Source organism: Hemiscyllium ocellatum, chromosome 11, assembly GCF_020745735.1.
Source record: "Hemiscyllium ocellatum isolate sHemOce1 chromosome 11, sHemOce1.pat.X.cur, whole genome shotgun sequence".
Taxonomy (NCBI): Eukaryota; Metazoa; Chordata; class Chondrichthyes; order Orectolobiformes; family Hemiscylliidae; genus Hemiscyllium; species Hemiscyllium ocellatum.
The window spans coordinates 23,209,930-23,235,084 of NC_083411.1; the positions used below are offsets into that span (position 1 = coordinate 23,209,930).

The following is a 25,155-nucleotide window of genomic DNA, read 5'->3' on the forward strand; positions in this document are numbered from 1 at the left end:
TTTGGAGGGTCGATATGGATTCGATGGGCCAAATGGCTTGCCTCCACACTGTCGGGATTCTATGTTGACAACCATGCCAAGTGAGCAGAACTATACTGATGACAAATTTAAGATTATCAGTCAGGCTGCAGTGTGGATCTCTTGATCTTGCCTAATATTACACATTTTCATTTGCAGGGGCCTGTCCTCGGTAAGCAGAAAGAGTATGCCGAAGCAGTGCACCTTTTTTTAATTCAACAAAGGGGGACACGAGCATTCCCCAAGTCAATGCCTCAACCAAATAGACTCAGATTTTTTGAAGTCACCTTTAGGAGATAACTGTTACTGGGTGCAATCGACCAATCAGAATCCACTTGGCAACCTTCTCATACGTAGTATAAATTGTTGCTCCCTTTGACACTTGACATTCCTGCATTTATCCTGACGAGTGTCTGACTAAAAAACTTCAACAGTATGTTTCAGCAATTGTCCTGACCAGGTGGATCCAAGAACACTGCAAGAGGCTAGAGAAGAAATTGTGGGAGCCCTGGCTGATATTTTTGCATCATTGTTAGCGACAGGTGAAGTCCCAGAAGACTGCAGGGTAGCGAATGTTGTGCCATTATTCAAGAAGGGTTGCAAGGAAAAGCCTGGGAACTGTGGACCAGTAAGTCTAACATCTGTGGTGGGTAGGTTACTTGAGAAGATTCTGAGGGATAAGATATACATGCATGTGGAAAGATAGGGTTTGTTTAGCATGGCTTTGTGAGTAGGAGATTATGCCTCATAAATTTGTTGGGGTTATTTGTTGAAGTGACAGAAAGGTTCACAAGGGCAGGGCAGTAGACGTAGTCTATATAGATTTCAGTAAGGTCTTTGATAAGCTTCCACATGGTAAGCCGCCCTAGAAGGTTAGATTGCATGGAATACAGGGCAAGCTGGCAAATTGGATACAAAATTGGCTTGACTGTAGGAAGCAGAGGGTAATAGTGGAAGGATGCTTGTCAGACTGAAGGTTTGTGACTGGAGGAGTGCCTCAGGGTTCGGTGCTGTTTGTTATCTATATCAATGATTTGGATGAGAGTGTACAAGGCATGATTAGTAAATTTGCTGATGACACTAAAATAGGAGGTATCTTGGACAATGAAGAAGGTGATCAGAAATTGCAGCAGGACCTTGATCAGCTGAGGAAGTGGGCTGAGAAATGGCAAGTGGAGTTTAATATAGATAAGTGTGAGGTCTTGCATTTTGGAAAATCAAATCAAGGTAGGAGTTTCATGGTGAATGGTAGTGCCTGAAGAAGTGTAGTGAAACAGAGAGATCCTCGAGTTCAGGTTCACAGTTCTCTGAAAGTGGAGTCACAGGCAGACAAGGCAGTGAAGATGGCCTTTGGCACACTGGCCTTTATCAGTCAGGGAAATGAGTCTCGATGTTTTGGTTCAGTGTTCAGTTTTGGTTACCTTGCTATAGGAAGGATGTTATTAAACTGGAAAGAGCACAGAAGAGATTTACAAGGATGTTACCTGGACTCAATGGTCTGAGTTATAGGGACAAGCTAGGACTTCTTTTGTTTAGAGCACAGGAGACTGAGGGGGACCTTTATACAGGTATATAAGATCATCAGAGACATGGATTGGGTGAATGCACTCAGTCATTTTTCCAGGTTGAGGAATCGAGGACTAGAGGACATCAGTTTATGGTGAGAGGAGAAATAATAAAAGGGAACCTGAGGGGCAACTCTTTTTACACAGAGAGTGATACACATATGGAATGAGCTGTCAGCAGAAGTGGTTGAGGCGGGTACATTAACACCATTTAAAAGGCATTTGGATAAATGCATGGAGAGGAAAGGTTTAGAAGAATATGGGCCAAGTGCAGGGCTGTGGGGTTAACGTGGACAGACGTTTTGGCCGGCATGGACCAGTTTGGGGCAAAGGGCCTGTCTGCTGCTGTAGGACTCTATGACTCTATGATTTTAATATTAGTTTGATATTATTAAGTGACATTTTCACTTCACTTTGCGTGTTTTATGTCAATTTAACAGCCTCCATAAATTCAGATAACATGTTGGAATACATAGAATTTGTCAATTGGATGAGTTTTTCAATTCTTTTGTCTGCAAGGATTCCACACAGACCTTGGCCTAGCAAGGAGGCAAATGACCTGCGATCAAACCTTTAATAGACATGTTTTATCGAATAAATTCTGATCCGTGCCTCTCAACAGATCTACACTGAAAGGGAATGTAGGTTAGAGAATGCTCACCACAGGGCTGTAGCCTATTTCCAAATCACATTCCTTTTGAGTGAGTTTCATGGTCGAGGGTGCAAGATTTGTGAATTCATTCGAATGACTCAACTGCAAAACAAAGTGCAGAAGAGGCACTTTTGAGGTAGTGTGCCCATTCATATGTGGCAGTACTGGAACTGTATTCATTGCATCGCTACAACAGCATGACAAAAACAGGGAACCCTGTGTGGGAGATGTGTTGACTTTACAGCCAGTGAGATACGTCAGCAGCAGAAACCTTTCCAGTTACAGCTGAGAAAGAACACAGTGTTGCACAGAAATCCCTTCTCAACCTACATTCATCAGTGCTTGTTCCTAAACAGCTTGCTGGTGTTCATGTGCAGGCAAATGTATTGATACTTCAACTTGGACTGGGTGTTAATGGCTGAATATTTGGCCCACTGAGGTCTGGGATCAGAGGTAGGCTTGGGACTGATAATGAAGGTGCCTTATCAGACTCATTGAGAGCCTAATTGAGGCCAATTGTAATAGGCCAGCTGGAATTGCAGGTTTTTGCAGGTATTGAGGGCCAGTTAGGTGCCTGATGGAGGAGATTCCCAGTAAGTCAAGGGAGCCAGACTCCACGCAGGCCAATAAGCATTTCTGGACTCTTTGTGTAGGGTGAGCCACAGGCTGCTGTGGAGGGCTGCGCATCCCCCCCTCAGAGCGGTGACCTCACTCCTGACTCTATTTCCTCAGTGAAGATGTAAAAGGCGAGAGAGAGAGGGCACCTCCAAACTGAAGCTTGCTCTCTCTCTCTCTGTCATCATCACAGTCTTCTTCCCCAAACCTAGCAGGCCTTTGGCCGTCCTGTCAATCTACAATCCGTTGGCTACCCTTGGATGGCGGTCCTGCCCTCCAGCCATAAATTGACTGATCTGAGGAAAATCACCAGTGTGTGTGATTTTTCCCAGCACCACCAATCACCACCCCCACGCCACAGTGGTAGGTTAGGACCCAGAAAGTCTCAAAACGTATTTCTTTCCCCAAAGAAAAAAATCCAGTTGCAGATTTCTGAGCAAATAACATTTGATTAAGCGATAGAAGTACATTGTTTTTTTCCATGGTTTCAATTCTCAAATTATTTTTGCCGTTATTGTTTCTCTGTATGCCACAAGGTAACAATGTGTGTGAGGCCTACCCTTCAGGCTTCACAAACTGCTAAAAATTAGCCTGTAGGGTGAAGTGATTGCTTTCTTTTTCTTATCCCCGACCTCTCTTCCCTGCTTCCCCAACATCCTGATAAGAAAGTGTTTGCCATTTCTCTGTGTCGCCTTCCAATTTTACAACAAAGGTTAGGACTGCAGCAATGCTCAGCTTTATATCCCACCAACCTGTGACCGTGCATATCACCATGGTGATGCACATGGCTGTTCCTTAAACACTCAGAATGCTGGGCCCACTCTGAAGTGTCTGTACTTGTTCTAATATCCTAGCAGACCCTGAAAGTCTTTAACTTGCAGTGCAATACAGCTCACACATATTCTGCTTTACTGTTCCCTCAACCAGCACATTGTTCTGCAAATGTAGCTACTGCAGCAACAAGTCCTTTGGTTTTTGTAAACAAAATGTCAGGCTAAGCAGCCACCAAGAGATTTACAGGTTTTTTTTTCTCTTTTCCCCCCTCAAACTGGCCTCTCAGGAACAGAGTTTCCGTCTGTACCACCCCTCCCTGATCCTTGTTTTTGTAAATTCCATTGTAGTGTTTTAACTGCTGATTACTGAGAAGACTTGAAGTTCACTTTGCCTCTTTAACTATTTCTTCTTTGTATTGCCATCAGCTAGTAAACACATTACGTGAGCAGTGAATAAGGTTAACCATTTAAAGCTTATAATATTCAGGTCTTGCTAGATTGTCACCTTGCTCTGTGAAGGAATAGCAATTATTTTATAGTTGCACAGATATCTTATCAATAATGTACACAGGATGTGTTTAATAGTGATACCAACATGGTTATATTTAAATTATTTAGCCAGTGTTGTCATCCTGCTTTCTTCAGTCTGAGAGAAGCTATGCTGTGACTGTCAGTCCTGGAATTTGACTAGGGGAGTTTCTGACTTAAAGCTATTCTATCAGGGACATGAGAGATGGATATTTGACATATCAGGATGTGAAGCGCATATACAAACCACTTGCAAACTTTTACAAAACCCTTCCTGCTGACCTGAGGCACTTTCTCCCAGGCACTTCCAGTTTTTGGTGCTCTAAATGCTGATGTTTGGGTTTACAGGCATGTACCAGTGATCATCACTTGATGAACCAACATAGACATGATAGCCATTTACTAAGTGGTACTGTCCATTACAATTTCTACAATGTGGTTCAGGGTAAAGTGCTGAAAATGTACATTGGGCCAGTCAGCACTGGAAAGAAAAAGAGACGTTAATATTTTGAAACGGATTCCTCAACAGGACTGATCAAGATCCCAGATGTTACATTACCCAAGCTTGCACATTCAGTTGCTTTTTAACTTGCAAATTGCCAGCACTGCTGCTCTTTATTTCGGAATTGTAACTTTTCCAGGTTTTCAATTTCTCTCAAACACAAGCGACATGCCTTGTTAAGGTTGGTTTCAGCTGCACCATGCTTTGTTTTATCACTTAAAATCTAGACTTGTACATTTTAGAAGAGGCCCTTCAGCCCATTGAATCTGTACTGCTACTTAATCTACACACTTTCCAGCACTACACCCATAGCCTTAAATGTTGTGACACTTTAAGATAATGGGTCTACTTCTAGAACCAGTGTAAATTTAGTGTATTTTTAGTGGATAAGCCCAACGCTTACTCACCACAGGCTAGTGGTCATTTAATATGTGCCTACCCGCTGTGATATTATCATGGTTGCATTTATTGTGAACACCACAACCCCCAGCTGGAGTAACGAGTGTGCGAGTGCTGGGACACAGCCATGCAGAGTGGCATCACTCTCCAGCAATGGAACAACAGCCACTGCCTGTCCCAAACATGGCACTCTGTGAAATAATCCCACATGGTTACACACACAGTCGTCTTTGCTAATCGAGACATCTGTTCTTTCGGGGTAATCCCTTTCTTCCCCTGCCCAGGCTTGAATCTGTGGCATGATCTGGCTGGAAGTGTGAGAAGTGACCAAGCTTACATGGGTGATTGGTTGTTACTTTTTAAAACTGTGACAGTCTGCACGTGCATTGGCGCTGATGTCATGACGCACAGACCATGATGCCAGCAATGCATGCATCAATGAATCCTTCCTGAAGACCATTGTGGACAGTTGCCATCAACAGTTCCATCAGGACATAAGTTGGGTGTCCATTTTGGCATTTGTAGTAATTACTCCGTATTAGTATGTTATTAGTCAAGAAATTCCAAGGGTTCCTCAGGGGAGCTATGGAACAGGGATCATACAGCATAAAGTGAAAACTAAAAGCCTCCATTGATAGCTACAGGAAGGCTGCAACAGGCATTGTAAAATCGTTACCCCATGTGCCCACAAATTGTGCAGAGGGATCTGTGTGCACACATTGATCCTCATCCATACATAGACAAGGTAACCAACATGTATTTAAGGCGGCTGTAGAGACATCTGAATATGTTTTGATATGGTGTAATGACAGATGTGTATAAAGACAGAATAATAATGTGTTTCAAGTGCTTTCAGGATGTGGACATTGCCAGCAGAATTGGTCTATTTTGAAACCATTTATTATACATGGAACAGGTGAATTGGGATCTCTGTTCTAGGTCAGTGCCTCTCTAAACTTGGTACTTTTAAACTGACTTATGTTTCATTTTCTTCCCTGGTCAACAGTATCAGCCAAAGAGCTGGAGTAAATGCTGGACATGTATTGCTTTAAAGAATAAGACAACAGTCTGGCAATAAGACAGCATTGGTTTTACCTCCCATGTGTCAGTGCATGCAATAAGTAATGGCTTTGCCAACAATTTCCACAACTGAGGCAAAATAATTTATTCTTGTGAATTTTGTTTCCAACGCTCAGTTACTGTTAGTGGTAATGCATGTCCTCAAAGCATACCTCACTATGGTTGTAGAATCCCTGTCATTGCTGTGTAAATCGACAGTATTTACATTAATTGATTGAACTTGAAAGAAAGAATTAATTATGTTCTTTCATAGGGTTTCAGCCACTTAAATAAAATATTCAAGCTTACAGAGCCTCCGATCAATTGCCGAGAAAGAAAAGTAAAGATAGACGGCTTTTGCCCGAAACGTCGAATTTCCTGTTCTTTGGATGCTGCCTGACCTGCTGCGCTTTAACCAGCAACACATTTTCAGCTCTGATCTCCAGCATCTGCAGACCTCAGTTTTTACTCGACTATTTATGTAGGTTACAGAGACTGAATAACAGTACATTCTAATAAAGTTCAAGCTCATTGAATAGAGCCAGGGGCAATGATGGAATTGATGCTCTTTGATTAGATTATCAGATTAGACTTACAGTGTGGAAACAGGCCCTTCGGCCCAACAAGTCCACACCGACCCGCCGAAGCACAACCCACCCATACCCCTACATTTACCCCTTACCTAACACTACGGGCAATTTAGCTTGGCCAATTCACCTGACCCGCACATCTTTGGACTGTGGGAGGAAACCGGAGCACCCGGAGGAAACCCACGCAGACACGGGGAGAACGTGCAAACTCCACACAGTCAGTCGCCTGAGTCGGGAATTGAACCCGGGTCTACAGGCGCTGTGAGGCAGCAGTGCTAACCACTGTGCCACCGTGCCGCCGGCTTGAGCCATCAGTTTTCCTCAACCTTCCTGCTAATCTCATGCTTCATAAACTTAGAGAAAAGTTTACAAAGCTGTACAAAGATACAGTTTCCCTGAACTGATTGATTCTAGGATTTCAATCAAAGAAACACAAAATAGTTACACCATAAAAGGAGATCATTCTTCCCTTTACAGTGGGGCTGGCTTTTAAAAAAGAGCAATATGATTATTCACACACCCTTTATCCCCATCGCACTGAAAATCCTTCCTGTTTGGGTATATGTCAATTCCTTTCTGAAAATTGTTATTAAATTGTCTCCACATTCTTCAATTCATTCCAGATTAAATCAACATGCTGGATTAAAAAAAGAACTCATGTTATCTCTGGTTTTTTTGTCCATTACGTTAATGTATGTCCTTAGGTTACCTTCTGCCACTGGAATCAGTTTCACTCTACTAACTCTGTAAAAACTCAAACCCTACCCCTTCAACCGCAACAAGGACAGAGCCCCCTGGATCTCACCTTCCACTCCACCAACCTCCACATAAATCACATCATCCACCAACATTTCTGCCACCTACAAATGGACTCCAGCATCAGGGATATATTTCCCTCCTCACTCCTATCCGCTTTCTGCAAAGACCGTTCCCTCTGTGACACCTGGTCAGATCCACGCCCCCTAAAAAGCCACCCTCCCCTCCAGGCACCTCCTCTGCCACCGCAGGAATTGCCAAACCTGTACACACACCTCTCCCTCACCTTCATCCAAGGCCCAAAAGGAACCTTCCATATCCATCAAAGTTTCACTTCCACAAATGTCATTTATTGTATCCGTTGCTACTGATGCGGTCTCCTCTACACTGGGGACACTGGATGCCTTCTCACAGAGTGCTTTAGAGAACATCTCCAGGACACCTACACCAACCAACCCCACCACTTCATGGCTGAACATTTCCCCTCCCACTCTGCCGAGGACATGCAGATCCTGGGCCTCCTCCATCGCCACTCCCTCACCACCCGATGCCTGGAGGAAGAACGCCTTATCTTCCTCCTTGGAACCCTTCAACTCCAGGGCATCAATGTGGACTTCACCAGTTTCCTCATTATACCCTCCCTCCCCCCACCTTACACCAGTTCCACTCTTCCAGCTCAGCACAGCTGTCATGACCTGTCCTACCTGTCAATCTTGCTAACCTGTGCCCACACCTCCTCCCTCACCTCTATCCAAGGCCCTAAAGGAGCCTTCCACATCCATCAAAGTTTTACCTGCACATCCACTAATATCATTTATTGTATCCGTTGCTCCCGATGCGGTCTCCTCTACATTGGGGTTACTGGGCACCTCCTAGCAGAGCGCTTTAGGGAACATCTCCGAGACACCCGCACCAATTAACCACACCGCCCTGTGGCCCAACATTTCAACTTCCCCTCCCACTCTGCCGAGGACATGGAGGTCCTGGGCCTCCTTCACCGCAGCTCCCTCACCACCAGACGCCTGGAGGAAGAACGCCTCATCTTCCGCCTCGGAACACTTCAACCCCAGGGCATCAATGTGGACTTCAACAGCATCCTCATTTCCCCTTCCCCCCACCTCATCCTAGTTTCAAACTTCCAGTTCAGCACTGTCCCCATGACTTGTCCGGATTGTCCGACCTGCCTATCTTCTTTTCCACCTATCCACTCCACCTTCTCCTCTCTGACCTATCACCTTCATCTCCTCCCCCACTCACCCATTGTACTCTATGCTACTCTCTCCCCATCCCCACCCACCTTCCTCTAGCTTATCTTTCCATGCTTCCAGCTCACTGCCTTTATTCCTGATTAAGGGCTTTTGCCCGAAACATCAGTTTTGCTGCTCGTTGGATGCTGCCTGAACTGCTGTGCTCTTCCAGCACCACACCTCCATCCACCTAATGCACTCTCAGCTACCTTCTCCCCAGCCCAACCCCCTCTCATTTATCTGGGTAGATACTCTTCAGAGGGTTGGTGTGGAATTGTTGTGAAAAATATGCAAGGACTCTGCATTCACTGTCATTTCAGGGAGAGAGTTTCAAAAACTCTCAGCCTTGTTAAACAGAACGACTTCATCTCTGTTTTAAATGGGTAACCCCTGATTTTTAAAAAGTCACCCCTAATTTTAGACTTTTCGAATAAAGAGAAAACCTCATGACCACGTCAACCGCATTGAGATCCTTCAGGATCTTAGATGTTTCATTTAGTCATCTCTTAAACTCCAGCAGATACAAGTTTAGCCTGTCCAATCTTTCCTCGTAAGATAACCCATCCACTCCAAATATTCATCTAATCATTAGTTGGAATCATAGAATGAGTACAGAAGAGGCCTTTCGGCCCATCAAGTCTGCCCTGACAAAAAGCAATCTAATTCTTTACTAGTGCCACTTTCCAGCACTTACCCATAGCCTTGAGTGTTCTTAATTTTGACTACATTTCAGACCGGCCACTTACCTCTGCATAATTGCACACTTTTTATAGAAGTTTGATGCTGCCTTTACATTACATTTCTTATCAATCACAGATGGTGGGTACATCCCTTGGAATGTATCTATTCTGTGCATTCTGAAAAATATCATCTTTAGCATCTCTATTGACTATTCCTTTAACCTAATTTACCAATTCACTTTTAATCATCTTTGCTTTCATACCCTCATAATTCTGTTATTTGAATAAGAAGTCTCAGACTCACTTGTCTCTGCCTCAAACTAACTGCAAACTTATATAATGGTTGCTGCTACCTGGGACACTTTCACAATTACACTTTCACTAGTTAACCCTGTCTCCTTGCAAACTTCTCATCCAGGCTGTCTTGACCCATCTGACTTTTCCATCAACCAAATATGAAAAATATTTGTGGGATGTGGGTGTCACTGGCTGGCCAACATGTATTGCCTGTCCCTAATTGCCTTTGAGAAGATGGTGGTGAGCTACCTTCTTGAACAGCTGCAGTTAGGGAACCTGTTTGCTTTAAGTGATGCCTTCCTTTACCATCTCTCATCTCAACCTGAACTGTTTCTATATCTTGGTTTCCTGAACTTAGGTCAACCTTCTCTATTGTAATAATAGCTAACAGAGTCACTCCTCCATGCCTTCTTCGTGTCCTATCATTCCTAAACGTCTCATTCCCTTCCAAACCCAGTTTCTAGTCTATGACATCCGATAATCATATAGTGTAATGGTTACCAGATCATATTGTTTATTTTTATTTACATTCTCAGTTTACCTGTTGCATTTTGCCTTGAGGAAGAATAGCATAATGGTAATAATGTTGGATTAGGACAGTTTATCAGATGCACGCATCCAACTGAGTGCTTTCTTAAGTTGTTCATTTAATTACCTGAATTAGCTGCTGGACAATGAGCCGATGGAAGGAGCCAGCCTCCAGTCAAAGTACAGGGAGGTGGGAGCACATCAGGGGTCAACAGTTCCCCTTTCAAGTTGGGGTTGGGGGGATGGTATTTGCTCAGAGTTGGGGGAGGAGGAATGAGAAGTCATTGAATGTTGGCAAGGGCAGAGGTGGGACTTGGGATTATTGGATTGGTCACTAGTGAGTTGGGACGTGTCAGTTTTATCGATATCCAGGATTTAGGCATGGTTTTAAATTGTCTAACATTTCCTGAATAACTAGCTAACTAAGTAAGGCAGAACCATTTGCAAAGTTTTGTTTGCTGTGTACATTCTATGGTACTACAAACTTCATAACTTTAATAACTGTTCACGGATTAAAAGAATCAACAAAGATATACTGTAACACAGAAAGGGGTTCAGTAATAACTCAATCTAGATTTTGCTATTAAGGGTCAAGGAGAAACTTATATAGGATTTGAAGGCAATTAATCACATCCAGGAAGAGGAGAAGTCAAGGCTACGTGAACAAACCTGCTGTGACACCTGCTTGATAAACTGCTTACTTTGTGCCACAAGGATAACTGATTGTTCTGCAGAACAATTTAAGGAGTTAATGACAGGAACACTGCTCAAACAGATGGTTAATGCCAAATGTTATAATCAACAAAGAAACTACTTCTGATAAGAAACCAAGCTAGAGAATTACAATATTTTGGATGTAAAGACTCTGAAAAATCATCAATAACATCAGCCCTGAAGGATGAACATCTGTATAATTATCCAACACCAGAACCTTTCATTAGCAGCATTTTGAAGAACAGCACTGCGCAAGTATCAAACCGTGGACACTTCCAGCAACAAATAATGGAATCATAGCTAAATTCCACCAGTGAAAGCCAAGTTGAATTGTGAGGGTTAAGTCACTTCCTTGTGGGGTGTAATTTAGGTTGCTACATACGATAAAGTTTAAATCATTGTTTCAGCACTTTGTGAGGTTTCTTAATAAGTAGCCAAATTAAAGGTAACCTGTGGTGATTTACCCACAACAATTCATATACAGAACCTTTAGTTTTTTCCTTTTATTCTTTTTGTAAATTCTAGTCCTAGCTGTTGATTTACTTTTTGATTAAAGTACTTTATTGCTGCCTGTCAACATCCAATTGAATTTTCACCATCTGTTTCTCTTTGGCCTTGGCCCTACTATTCAAATTACCACATCTCCCTAAATTTGACTCCTTGGCCCCATTATTTATTTCTAATTTTTAAATTTGTGGGTGTCAGGTCCATTTCTGGATCTAGACCTTCAGCATGTTAGTAATGGTCCTTTGGAATAATCATACAGGAGGCAACTAAATAATGGTCTGCCTCCACATTCACCATCGAATTGTGGATGATGACAGCAACACAATCGAAAGCAGAAAGAGAAAAAGAACATTTGGTGGCCTGAACAGTGCACCCTTTGAGCCGAATAGACTTGCTCAAAAATGACTATCTACTCCCCTGCTTATCACACTGCTCTTGGAGAAGAACCTAATAACGGAGAATGATTTTTGGTGCCCTTTTAGTCTATCTCAAGCTTCCAGCTGATTTATATTGTAGTTGGCTTTAGTTGGATTATTGTCCTTGAGGGAGAGCATGGTGTTCAATACTTTCCCCTTACATTTGCTTGGAAAGGCATCACTTATTATACTGACTATCTTAGGTGCATTCTCAGATGCTACTTTTTGCACATCTAATTGTTTCCTGTTGTTCTTGTGAAATACTAATCTAGTTGTTTTGAATTTCCTGTTATATTTTTACAGGTGGTTCTTTGACACTCTGTTCACTTTGTTCTTCTGTTATTGTACATTTTATATTTGTCCGAGTGAAATCCTTTAGCCTCTCCCTCCAGGATTTACATATGTTGCTCTTTTCTCTTATTTGGATCTGATTAGTCCCAGCTTTAGCCTTACCACTTTTGCTCCTTTATCGACATGAATTCCCATTAAGCAATTGTAATTTCCCACTTTGATTTCAACCCTTCTGAGTTGGCAGTTTTTAAAAAAATTCAGACATGACATGTGGCCATTGCTGACTAGGCTACCATTTATTACCTATCTCTAACTGTTCTCTAACTGAGTGGCTTGCTAGACCTTTTCAAAGGGCAGTTTAGGAATCAACCAAATTGCTTTGAGCCTGGAGCCAGCTCAGGTATGACCAACTTACCTTCCAAAAGTGAATTGAGAGGCCTTTTCTGACAATCAATAATTATTACCTCTGGGCTACTTTTTAATTCCAGATTTTATTGTGTTCAAATTTTACCATGTCTCTTAATGGGATTCAAACACCTGTCTCTAGGATATTAATTTGGATTCTCGATTACTAATCCAATGGTATTGCCATGACAGCACCAGTTCCCTGATGATGTGTGACACTGTGGTATTGCTGTGTCATAGAGTCACGGAGATGTAAAGCATGGAAACAGGCCCTTCTATCCAACTCGTCCATGCTGACCAGATGTCCTAAATTAATCTTGTATCATTTGCCAGCAGTTGGTCCATATGTCTCTAAATCCTTCTATTCATATGCCTGTCCAGATGCCTTTTAAATGTTGTAATTGTACTCCCCTCCACCACTTCCTCTGGCAGCTCATCCCATATACACACTACCCTCTGCTTGAAAAAGTTGCCCCTTAGGTCCCTTTTAAATCTTTCTCCTATGCCCTCTAGTTTTGAACTCCCTACCCTGGGGAAAAGACCTTAGCTGTTCACTCTCCATGTCCATGCTCTTGGTTATTTTAAAAGCCTCTATATGGTCACCCTTCAGTCTCTGATACTCCAGGGAAAATAGCCCCGGCTTATTCATCCCCTCCCCATAGCTCAAATCCTTCCACCCTGGCAACACCCTTGTAGATGTTTTTTGAACCCTATCACAACATCTTTCATTCAGAAGATTTCATTATGTTGATGAACTGAGGGCTAAATGGCTTCCCCCACTCAAGAATTTCACAGAACCATAGAATTCCTACAGTGGGGGAAAAGGCCCTTTGGCCCAACAAGTCCATACTAACCCTCCGAAGAGTAACCCACTCAAAGCCATTCTGCAATACTCTACATTTACCCCCAACTAATGCGCCTAACCAACACATACCTTGCAATTTTAACTTGTCCAAGTCACCTAACCTGCACATCTTTGGACTATGGGAGGAAACCAGAGCATCCAGAGGAAACCCTACAGACATGGGGAGAATGTGCAATCTCCACACAGACAGTCGCCTTAGTTTGGAATTGAACCCAGGTCCCTGGCACTGTGAAGCAGCAGTGCTAACCACAGAGCCATCGTGCTTCCTTAATGACAGCAGAATCTCCCCAGTTCTTCAATATAAACAGACAGTTGTGGAAGGTTCCATGAATAGGAGAGTTGGCCAGCAGAATTATCTGTTTCATTATAATTCCTATAATTTGCTATGTTAGCCATTCTCCAAGGACCCCTAGTCTCATAATGATTATCTGATCATTGGAAAATCTGGGTTAAAATCTTTCAAAAACTAATGGAGGGATTTTGACAAAACTCAGTACATAGATAGGGTTAGGCTCACAAAGAACGAATTACTTTTAGGCAAAGATATGGATTTGGATTGGGTAAGTTTTAAAGGACTGGAAACACTGGGAGATAGAGTAAATTGACTTTTAAGACTATGGGGGATTGTTTTATTTAGAATGTGGTGCATTCACTCACCTGCAAAACGCTACCAAAATGCCAGCAGGATATTCATAGCAGGTTGTTGGATGTGGATTGATAGGTGAAAGCTCTTAATAAATGAATCATTTTTCCAGCTTTGTAGTTACAGAGCATCAACCAAGCAAGAAGAAGCCTCAAGGAACACCTGTGTAATTTAATACCATTGAGTTACCATTTTATCCTTTCACTTGGTGTTCATTTAATTAATGAATTAACTTCCAAGTGGTTAACTATTGGAAGGAGCCTGCCTTCAGTCAAAGTGCAGGGAGGCAGGAACACTTCATGGGATAGGCCAACAATTTCATTTTCAGAGTTTCTGGTTGGAGATGATGAGAGGGTCCTGACGATCAGAGGGTCCTGACGATCAGAGGGTCATGGAGTCAGAAGCTCAGTGAGAGTTGGGGCCATTGTGTTGGACATTGGGTTGGGGTGGGTCAGTATTATAATTGTCTCATAGTTACATAAGGTTTAATTTGCCTTACATGACCTGGGTGCCTATCCAGCAAACATTTTCACAGGGTCCTGGGGAAATTGCCAATTCAAAGTTAAGGTTTTCTGTATAGTTCCCATGGAGTCAGTCTTTTGAGGGGTTCCAAAGGATACTTTTGGGAGTATGTCTGGTCTCCAGCTATCCACAAACTGGAAGACATAGGCCACAATACAATTCTAGGAAGATGGTAGCTTACTGGCCAATGGCACGGCTGTTCACTATGTATGGACAGCATTAGGTGTAGATGTATTGTAGGGATAGGGAGCAGGTAGATTGATTAGGGAAGTATTTTTGCCTTTCCACACTTCCACGACTCTTCTCACCGGACACTGGAATCCAAAGTAACCCAGGGCACAAGCTAATCTCAAACTCAGTAACAGCGCAGTTCGGTCTTGAAGCAGATAAAAACTCTTATGTTTTAACATTGCAGCTGAGTTATACAATGTGACGAAACTGAGATATTTTTGAAACGATTGAAATAACAAAAATAGGTCAGTTTCTTTTGAAAAATTTGTTCTGCCATCTACAGCCTGTGAAGCTGAAATTAGTCTCTGATACAGACGAACACATTGAATGTTAAAAGGCATAAGGACTTTTTTCTTTGTGTTGCTCTATACAGGGTCAGTTAGGTGCCTACAGAAACAGGGTCTTTTACATTTTGAAAACGTCTGTCAGAGGAATGGCTCAAAAAACAGCCAATTTTGGTTTTGTTATACTGACACCAAGTGGTGTTAAGAGGAAGTGTTGCACACTGGAAATAATTTTAATTTTTTAAACCTTTTTTCTGATGTACTTAGAGTCAGAAAGTCATAGAGATGTACAGCACTGAAACAGACACTTCAGTCCAACCCGTCCATGCCAACCAGATATCCCAAGCCAATCTAGTGCCACCTGTCAGCACCCGGCCCATATCTCTCCAAACCCTTTCTATTCATATACCCATCCAGATGCCTTTTAAATGTTGAAATTGTACTAGCCTCCACCACTTCCTCTGGCAGCTCATTCCATACACACACCACCCTCTGTGTGAGAAGTTACCCTTAGGTCTCTTTTATATCTTTCCCCTCTCACCCTTAACCTACGCCCTCTAGTTCTGGACTCCCCCACTCCAGGGAAAAGACATTATCTATTTATCTATCCATGCCCATCGTGATTTTATAAGCCTCTATAAGGTCAATCCTTAGCCTCCGCGCTCCAGGGAAAACAGCCCCAAACTATGCAGCCTCTCCCTATAGCTCAAACCCTCCAACCCTGGCAACATCCTTGTAAATCTTTGCTGAACCCTTTCAAGTTTCACAACATCCTTCCAATAGGAAGGAGACCAGAATTGCACGCAATATTCCAAAAGAGGCCTAACCAATGTCCTGTACAGCCACAACATGACCTCCCAACTCTTGTACTCAATACTCTGACCAATAAAGGAAAGCATACCAAACGCCTTCTTCACTATCCTATCTACCTGCAATTCTACTTTCAAGGAGCAATGAACTCCAAGGTCTCTTTGTTGAGCAACATTCTCTAGGACCTTACCATTAAGTGTATAAGTCCTGCTAAGATTTGCTTTCCCAAAATGCAGCACCTCACATTTATCTAAATTAAACTCCATATGCCACACTCACCCCATTGGCTCCTCTGATCAAGATCCCATTGTAATCTGAGGTAACCTTCTTCACTGTCCCCTACACCTCCAATTTTGGTGTCATCTGCAAACTTACTAACTACACCTGTTATGCTTACACCCAAATCATTTATATAAATTATGAAAAGTACTGGGCCCAGCACCGATCCTTGTGGCACTCCACTGGTCACAGGATTCCAGTCTGAAAAATAACCCTCTACCACCACCCTCTGTCTTCTACGTTTGAGCCAGTTCTGTATCCAAATGGCTAGTTCTCCCTGTATTCTATGAGATCTAACTTTGACAACCAGTCTCCCATGGGGAACCTTGTGGAATGCCTTACTGAAGTCCAAATTTAAATTTAGATTGTATTCATTATTTAATGTAAACATTAATAACTCTTTTTGTAAGCTTATTTTTTAAAGAAATGAATAGTGTGGAACATACTAAAAGAAATGTTTGGAGTTAAGAAAATCTACCTCTTGGAATACAATCTCAACCACATAGACCATAATGTTACTTAATAATCTCAGCGATAACTCAGAGTTACCTCTTTCCATTGAGGTGAGATTGCACAAAAGTTGAAGTTACCTTGATAACTCAAGTAATGTTTTGATATTTAATCTTTTCTGATTTCCTAATGTGGTTTGTCTTTCATAAAGGAAGAAACAATGTCGTTTTCAGTTATTTGAATACAAATTTAGTGTGGGTATGTTTTCATGCCTGTTCACTTTATGTCAGTCCCTATCATCCACCTGAAGTAGGGACTATTTTCCTTGAAGACAAGGAGGCAAAGAGGATACCTGCTAGATGCTTTCAAATTCATAAGGGATTCGGACAAAAGAGAAAGGGAGGAACCATTCCTGTTTAGTAGAGGATGGAGAACCAGAGGGCACAGATTTAAATTATTTTGCAAAAGAAACATACTCAAGATGACAAAACACGTCTTCATCCAGTGAGTGGTTAGGGTGTAGAAGGCCCTGCTTGAAATGTGCTGGAGAAAGGTTCAATTGAGCCATTGAAGAGGGTATTGGATGATCGCCTGAATAGAAATATCATGCAGGATTACAGGGACAGGGCACTACTGCAAAATACTTCAATTTGGTACAGACACAATAGGCTGAATGACATCCTTCTGCAATGAACCAAATTTGTAGTTTGGTAATTCTGTCAATGTAAAGTTGTTTTAATTTTCTGGAACAAAACCAGAAAGCGTACAGAGATTCACCTGCAGTTCTTCATTTTATTTTATTGTATAATTTTCTGGCCTATCTTGATACACTGCAGGAACTACCAATCCCTTTCAAACTAGAAGAACAAGGGCATGCAAATGCCACCACCTGAAAGCAAGATATCATCTTGACCTGGAACTATATTGCTGTTCCTTTGCTGACGCTGGGTTAAAGTCCTTTGAACTCCTTTCTTAAGAGCGAGGTACTGCTGCAGTTCAAGAAAGAAACTCACTGCCACCTTCAAGAGGCAGTTAGGGAATGAGCAATAATTTCTGGCTTAGCTAGTGATGTCCATGTCCTGTGACTGAATAAACAAAACTCATTCCTGACCTGTGCCTTGTAGATGGTGGAGGCATGGGATAGTCAAGGGGTGAATTATTGTCACAGAATTTCCTGCTCTTGTAGCTACACAATTTACATGGCTTAAAATTTTAAAATAAACCACTAAGGCTACAGAAATATCCACAAGTTAATTGTTGATTTCAGACACTCAGCAATGTCCTTCAGGAGTCAGCCAGCTCAGTTAATACTGGTGTTATTGAACATTCACGATGATGGATGTTCTGACTCATCCCTGAGGAGTGGCATTACAGCATCAGACAGAATGGTGGCCAATCTCTGAATAGATAAAGAAGAAGCATACAGGTGGAAATCTTCTTGTTGAGGCAACTACTGTTTTCTGTTTTTGACCAAAAATTTGGGCTTCAAAGGGTGAGGCAAAAGTGATCTGAAGGACTTACCCTCTGCTTATAAAAGAACAGGGCGCAAGGTATGTTGCAGAATGAAGGTTGAATGACTTGTTTGCTGTGCAGGAGACCACAAAGCCAGTGGATATTGAGATAACATTTGTAATAACGTTTGCAGAATGCAACTTGTCATCATCCTAAAGGAAGGAAATTCAGAAATTATAGCTCATTTGTTAGGTTATGATGAAGAATCATAATCCTGCTTTAACACAGTGTTAAGTTTTGTCTGATTACAGCTTGGAACATTTACTATATTAAAGATTCCTCATAAACATAAGTTGTTATATTACAGGTGTGTTGTAGTTGATGTAGTTAATGCTACATTTTTCCCTTCATCTACACGTATTCCAAGGGGATGTGAGTGACTGTAATGGTGGACATGAATTTGTATGATTTCTTCAAATTACAGTATTATGAAAGGGTATCTCGTGCATTGATTAAAAAGAATATCACATTGCTGCTTTCAGTCTGATAGCATTAGCTTCTGAAGATACAGTGCTTTAGTGGCTGGAGGAAATATGTTCTGTTCTGTCCAGACTGAAACATATAAGGTTCACCATTAACCCAATCTGATTTATCTTATTTATCAGCAATTCTTAGTAAACTAAGTGCCATGCCAGAAATTATACAAAGTTATCATGGATGTCAAATTATTATGTCGGAAATAGAGCAGCCAATGTTCACACAGGGTCATTTAAGCAACAATATAATAATTGCTGGGTCCATCTATTCTTAGGTAATGCTTGGAATAAACATCAGCCAGTGGGAAAAACTCTCCAGGTGTTCCCCCAAACCGTATCATGGGGTCTTACATACCTGCCTGGGAATGCAGACAAAGGTAGAATTTCTAACAGTGTAGCACTTCCTCAGTTTGATCTGAAATTTCAATCTAGATGTACTCAACTCAATCTTAACATTTTGGATTCATCATTCACTTTATTTAATAGATTAGATTAGATTCCCTTCAGTGTGTGGAAACAAGTCCACACCAATCCTCCTAAAGTAACCCAACCCCCTCTGACTAATGAACCTCACACTATGGGCAATTTAGCATGGCCAATTCACCTGACCTGCACATCTTTGTGACTGTGGGAGGAAACCAGAGCACCCGGAGGAAACCCATGCAGGCATGGGGAGAATGTGCAAACTCCACACAGACAGTCACCCAGGGTTGGGATTGAACATGGGACCCTGGTGCTGTGAGGCAGCAATGCTAACCACTGAGTCACCATGCTGCCCCAGTGTTCTTAGGATATTTGTACTTTAAGGACATTGGATACTGCAGTTTCTTTAACACTTTAAGTTCAATGAAATAAGTACAGGAGGATGTTCATCTGTCAGTAATTAACAACTTTTTTGTTATACTTGCATCTTGAAGGATAGTTTATCCTGTAATACTGGGTTAGGATTATCCGAGGACACCCTAAGACTTATAACTAAATGATTTAAGATAGTATTTGTTTATCATGTTAAAGAACAGGAATGTGATTTATCTTCACATCTTGGGTGGTACAAGGAGGTTGCAGATGTTTGGAATTGAATTTCTGTCATGTGCCTGGAACTGACTCCGAGAATGTCAGCTTGCTCCTAACCATGTACACTTTTCCGTTTTCTTTTTCTTTTCCCAAACAAGTAAATTGGACAGCTGTCGAAATTTAAAAATTACAGTTCAGGGTAAATATTAACTCAGAGGTGTTAATTATCCGTAGAGTTAAATGAGCTCTCTCACTTCTTCACCAAAGAGACTTTAACGTGTTTCCAGTTCTTCTGTATGGAAGAAGCAATGCTGAATGGAATAGTGATTAATCCAGCAGAATAAAACAATCTCAGGAACGCAAGAAATATTAAAGAAGGGAAAGGCCCCATTCACCTCAAGTGCAGCCTCCAAGTTGAAAGTTCCGATTGTATCTGTCTTCACTACCTCATGGACAAATTATTCTAAATATTTTCACCATTCGGTAATGAGTACTACCTAAGATATGCACTAAATTTATTTTTCAGTAGTTTTAATCTATTATAATTTCCTTTTAGCTCTAGAATTCTAGATCAAAATACCTCACCTATTCCATTTAAGAATTTGTAAACTTCATTAACAAGCATTTCCCTTTCCTGACTCTGGTCTACCACTCCTTGCCTTTGTTTTATTTTAGACATTGCCGCTTACATTCGGAATTAAAGGTTTTCAGATTCATGTTCCAGGGAATGCAGGTTTAGAGGATTCTCGTCATAGGGGCTTCTGATGACAAATGAATCAAATCCTAGAATACAATCACTGTCCACAGCAAAATATTTTAATACATTGGCTATCATTTAATGTCTTCACCTGCTTTGTCTACTCTGGATTGTAGATTTTATTATCCTGTGCTGGAGTCAGTGGTGATTGTGAGGTGCAGTTAAGGGGTACACAGTGAAAGTAACATCTGATCATTTCTTTGCTTAAGTGCCTGAACTGATGCCTCCAATTTGGGGATTTTGTCAAAAAGTTACATGAATTCCCCATTTTATGTATTCCTAGTTCAATAGGAATAGGATCAATGGTATCAGTCTCCTCGTTTTCTCTTAAATTGGATTTTTCCATTAAGTAATTCTAAAAAATTAAATTCTGGAGATTTTGTAAGTTCATCTGGGGAAGCTCTTAATTTGGAAAAGAGCAGATCTTTCAATGTAAGAAGTCAAATGATCTACTGTAACACACCGTCCCATTGTCTTTAACAGGTCCCTGGAACTGAGATATTTCACCTATGGAATTCTCTTTGGATGTGGATCATCTTTTGCTTTCCAGCCTTCATTAGTCATCCTTGGCCATTACTTTAGAAGTCGGTTAGGCCTTGCAAATGGTGTGATGACAGCTGGTAGCAGTCTGTTTTCTGTCACTATGCCTTTTCTCTTAAAGAAGATTGGCGACACACTGGGTCTAGCTCATACACTGCAGATCCTCAGTGTACTCATGTTCATACAGATATTTTTATCCTTGACGTATAAACCTCTATTACCTTTGCCCTCTGCTGGAGAAAGAAGTAAGCCTGACAAAACAGAAGAACTGAAGTGCGTTCACCGATTTAAGAAATACCTAAATCTGAGAGTGTTCAGGAAGGTAACGTACAGGATTTGGGCCTTTGGGATCGCCACTGCAGTCTTGGGCTACTTTGTTCCATATGTTCACTTGGTAAGTGCAGCAGCTTTGCCAGTGTTTTTCTGTAATAAAGTGTATAATCTTTTCAAAAATGGGTTGCGGACACAGGACTGCTACTCTTCTGCTAAATGAGATGAATGGCTCGCATCACAAGTCAATGGAGCTGAGACTTTATTGTGAAAGTATGGTTCATTTCAAAGAAACCACAGCACAAAATGAATCTAAATGGGGATTTATTGCAACAGAAATTATGTGACACCATTTGACTTTGCGTTGGCCACAATAAAACTCCAGCAGATCCAAAGCAAACTCTTTGAAACCTTCATTTATTGGTAACTGTTCCTTTGGTTGTTTGTTTGCGGTCAAGATTTTAATAAGCATTTCAAGAATAGAGGACAGAATGTTGTCCATAAGACAGTAACACGTAGGAGCAGCATTAGGCCATTTAGCCCATTGAGTCTGCCATTGTGCTAACAATGCCAGCTCCCAAAGTTTTCAGGACACCCCAAAATACATTTACTGCCAAAGAAGTATTTTTGAAGTGTAGCTTAATAAACACAGTTGCAACTTTATACAGAGTAAGTGTCAGAACATCATTGGGGCAATTGATCAGATAATATTCTTTTGGTGGTGCTTGTTGAAGGAGAAATGCTGGTCTCTTTGAAGACTCCTTTGTATCCTCCTCGCACTTAATTTGCTTCCTTCTTCATATCATCATTAAATTTGACAATAATAGTCGGTGCCATGAGCCAAATCATTCATACAGTTTGTAAATAGTCGAGGCCCCAACATTGATCCCTGTAGCATTCTAATAACTCCAGCTTGTCAACTTCAAAATGACCCAGTTGTCCTGAATCTCAGTTTCCTGTTTGTTAGCCTCTCCTCTGTCCTTGCTAAAACATCACCCCAAAACTAAAACCCAGTTCTCACAAAGGTTCACTGGACTCAAAATGTTAAGTGTTCTTGTCTCCTCAGATATTACCAGTCCTTCCTTGTGTTTCCAGCAATTTCTGTCTTTGTTTCAGACCTGCAGTTCTTTATTTTATTTTGGGTATCTCTGTTGTAGGGTTTGCGTTAATGGAAAGATTGGATTTTTGATTGTGCACTGACATGGGGAAAAAAGAACTGTTTTAAAAACCAAGGGTTGTTCAAGGATCACTGCATGCTTTTGAATACAAGTAACCTGACAGTCAGTGTAAGGATTATTTACACAGCTGCCAGTTCCAGCAGCAATAGGAAAAACTGCAGACACTCTGGAACCAAGGGTGTGAACTAATGGAGATTCAGCCAGCAACAAGTAGCTGGTTGGTCTATGGACTTGTAACCAGTTATCAATAACAGAGGCCCGCTGCCTGTGAGCAAAAATGTGATTGATTTTGAGGTTGCTGAACAGCTTGGGGATGTGAACAAGATTAGATTGCCTACAGTGTGGAAACAGGTCCTTCAGCCCAACAAGTCCACACCGACCCTCCAAAGAGTTACCCATTTCCCTCTGACTAATGCACCTAACTCTATGGGCAATTTAACATGGCCAATTCACCTAATGTGCACATCTTTGGACTGTGGGAGGAAACCCACGCAGACGCAGGGAGAATGTGCAAACTCCACACAGTCACCCGAGGCCAGAATCAAACCTGGGACCCTGGTGCTGTGAGGCAGCAGTGCTAACCACTGAGCCATCATGCCGCCATGATGGTCTCCACCAGCTCAGGAGTTCTGTCTGCTGTCTGCAGTAAAAGCTAATTTTGAGTTTTAAGAAAGCCAGTTTATTTTACCTTCAGCAATTGCTGTGACTTTTAACTAATAAGCCAGATAGATTTTATAAATGAGAGTCAACCACCGAACCAGTGACAGCTTCTGGAAAAGGAAGACTCAGAATCAGTGTTCTGATTAGCCCAAGGAAGGATCTCATCAGATCCTGTGAACAGGAACCACTTAACTGCTTTCTCAGTTATCCCTCCATACATAATCCCATTTTCTTTTGTGTGTTTACACAGGGAGGTCCATAAAAAATTAGAGATTTAACTAGTAGGATTATAGGTTGGTGGTTGATAATTGTTAACATTAGCTATTTATAAATAGCAATTTATAAATTGCTGTAAATTAGTACAATTAGTAAATTGTAATAAATAGTAATTCTTGTTAAGTGGAGAACCCTCGTTGGTGCTTTCCATCAATCTGGATCTAAAAGACAGGTAAATTGGGGAATTCTGTGTACTTTTAAAGATCTTCCACATTTGTCCCAGTTTGGTGGAAACAGCCATTAAAATAATTTTGTAAGTTTGAGGCAGGAAGTTGAGGGAACACCACATTGATTTTATCTTCCTGACAAAAATGGTCACTCCATTTTTCAGATGCCCCGTGGTATCTTGTCATATTCACTCTAACATGATTTGGCTGCAGGTGAATTTTGTGAAAAAGGAGTTCAATGAAACTGATAGAAATTGGATCCTGCTAGTCTGCATTGGAGCCTCATCAGGTATCGCACGTCTGACCTTTGGGAAGATTGGTGACTGTATCCCTGGACCTAAGAAGATCTTCCTGCAGGTAAATCAATGTAAGCCAAAAGCTCCATTTTTGGGGAGAAGGTTGAGTTTGGTGTTTTATTCTGAAGTTGTATCTTTTTCCAATGTCCATCGTTAGGGTGCTGTCTAGACTTCCCTGTTGGCCAGTCTGGTCAAGATCCTGTTGTAATCTGAGGTAACCCTCTTCGCTGTCCACTACACTTCCAATTTTGCTGTCATAAAACCTTTCCTCAAATTCCTCTATACCTCCTGCTCCTTAACTTAAAATTATTTTCCCTGGTTGTTCAGCCTTACATTGAGGGGAAATGTTCTCCCTTCGTACCTTATCTATGCCACTGTTAATGTCTCCCCTCACCATAGAGTCATAGAGGTGTATAGCACAGAAACACACCCTTTGGTCCAACTCATCCATGCTAACCAGATATCCCAACCTAATCTAGTCCCATTTACCAGCACTTGGCCCATATCCCTCTAAACCTTTTCTATTCATATACTTACCCAGATGCCTTTTAAATGTTGTAATTATGCCAACCTTCATCAGTTCCTCTGGCAGTTCATTCCATACATGCCGTGTGAAAAGGTTGGCCCTTAAGTCCCTTTTAAATCTTGCCCCTCTCGCCCTAAATCTATGCCTATTGACTCCCCGACCCCAGGGAAAAAAAACCTTGTCTATTTACCCTATCCATGCCCTTCATGATTTTATAAACTTCTGTAAGGTCACCCCTCAACCTCTGATGCTTCAGGAGAAGTTCAAATCCTCCAACTCTGGCAAAATCCTTGTAAATCTTTTCTGAACCCCTTCAAATTTCACAACATCCTTCTCATTGGAAGGAGGCCAGAATTGCATGCACTATTCCAAAAGTGGCCTAACCAAGGCCCTGCATAGCTGCCAACTCCTATACTCAATGCACTGACCTGTAAAGGAAAGCATACCAAACACCTTCTTCACTATCCTATCAACCTGCGAGTCTACTTTCAACCAATCAGCTGTCTCTGCTCTAAGGAAAGCAATTCCAGCCTGAAAGGCTTCATTAACTCTTCATTTACATAAAGATTTCCTGTTATGAATAAAGTATATTTCTGAAAATCCTCCAGCCTCTCTAGTATCTCTTCATAGCTGAATTGTTGTTGTGCTGGCTTGGAGTACACTGACCCTTCATTGCACTGGATGTGATTAGCTATGAAGAGAGGTTGAATCGGTTAGGTTTATTTTCACTTGGAAAAAAGGAGATGGGGGGGGATCCTGATTGAGGTTTACAAAATCATGAAGGGTATAGACAGGGTGGATAGAGACAAGCTTTTTCCCAGGGTGAAGGATTCAATAACGAGAGGTCATGCTTTCAA

General features: G+C 41.6%; 1 protein-coding gene across 2 annotated transcripts in view; it reads left to right on the forward strand.

Moving 5' to 3' along the window:
- LOC132820132 (monocarboxylate transporter 8-like) overlaps positions 1–25,155 on the forward strand; it is a 76,363-nt gene that overhangs the window by 39,019 nt on the left and 12,189 nt on the right. The window contains exons 3-4 of one of the 2 annotated variants that reach the window (XM_060832073.1): positions 20,869–21,319; positions 23,690–23,843. In XM_060832073.1, the coding sequence (XP_060688056.1) occupies positions 20,869–21,319; positions 23,690–23,843 (605 nt within the window). The remainder of the gene's footprint in view (positions 1–20,868; positions 21,320–23,689; positions 23,844–25,155) is intronic. The other variant, XM_060832072.1, reaches the window with a different exon arrangement.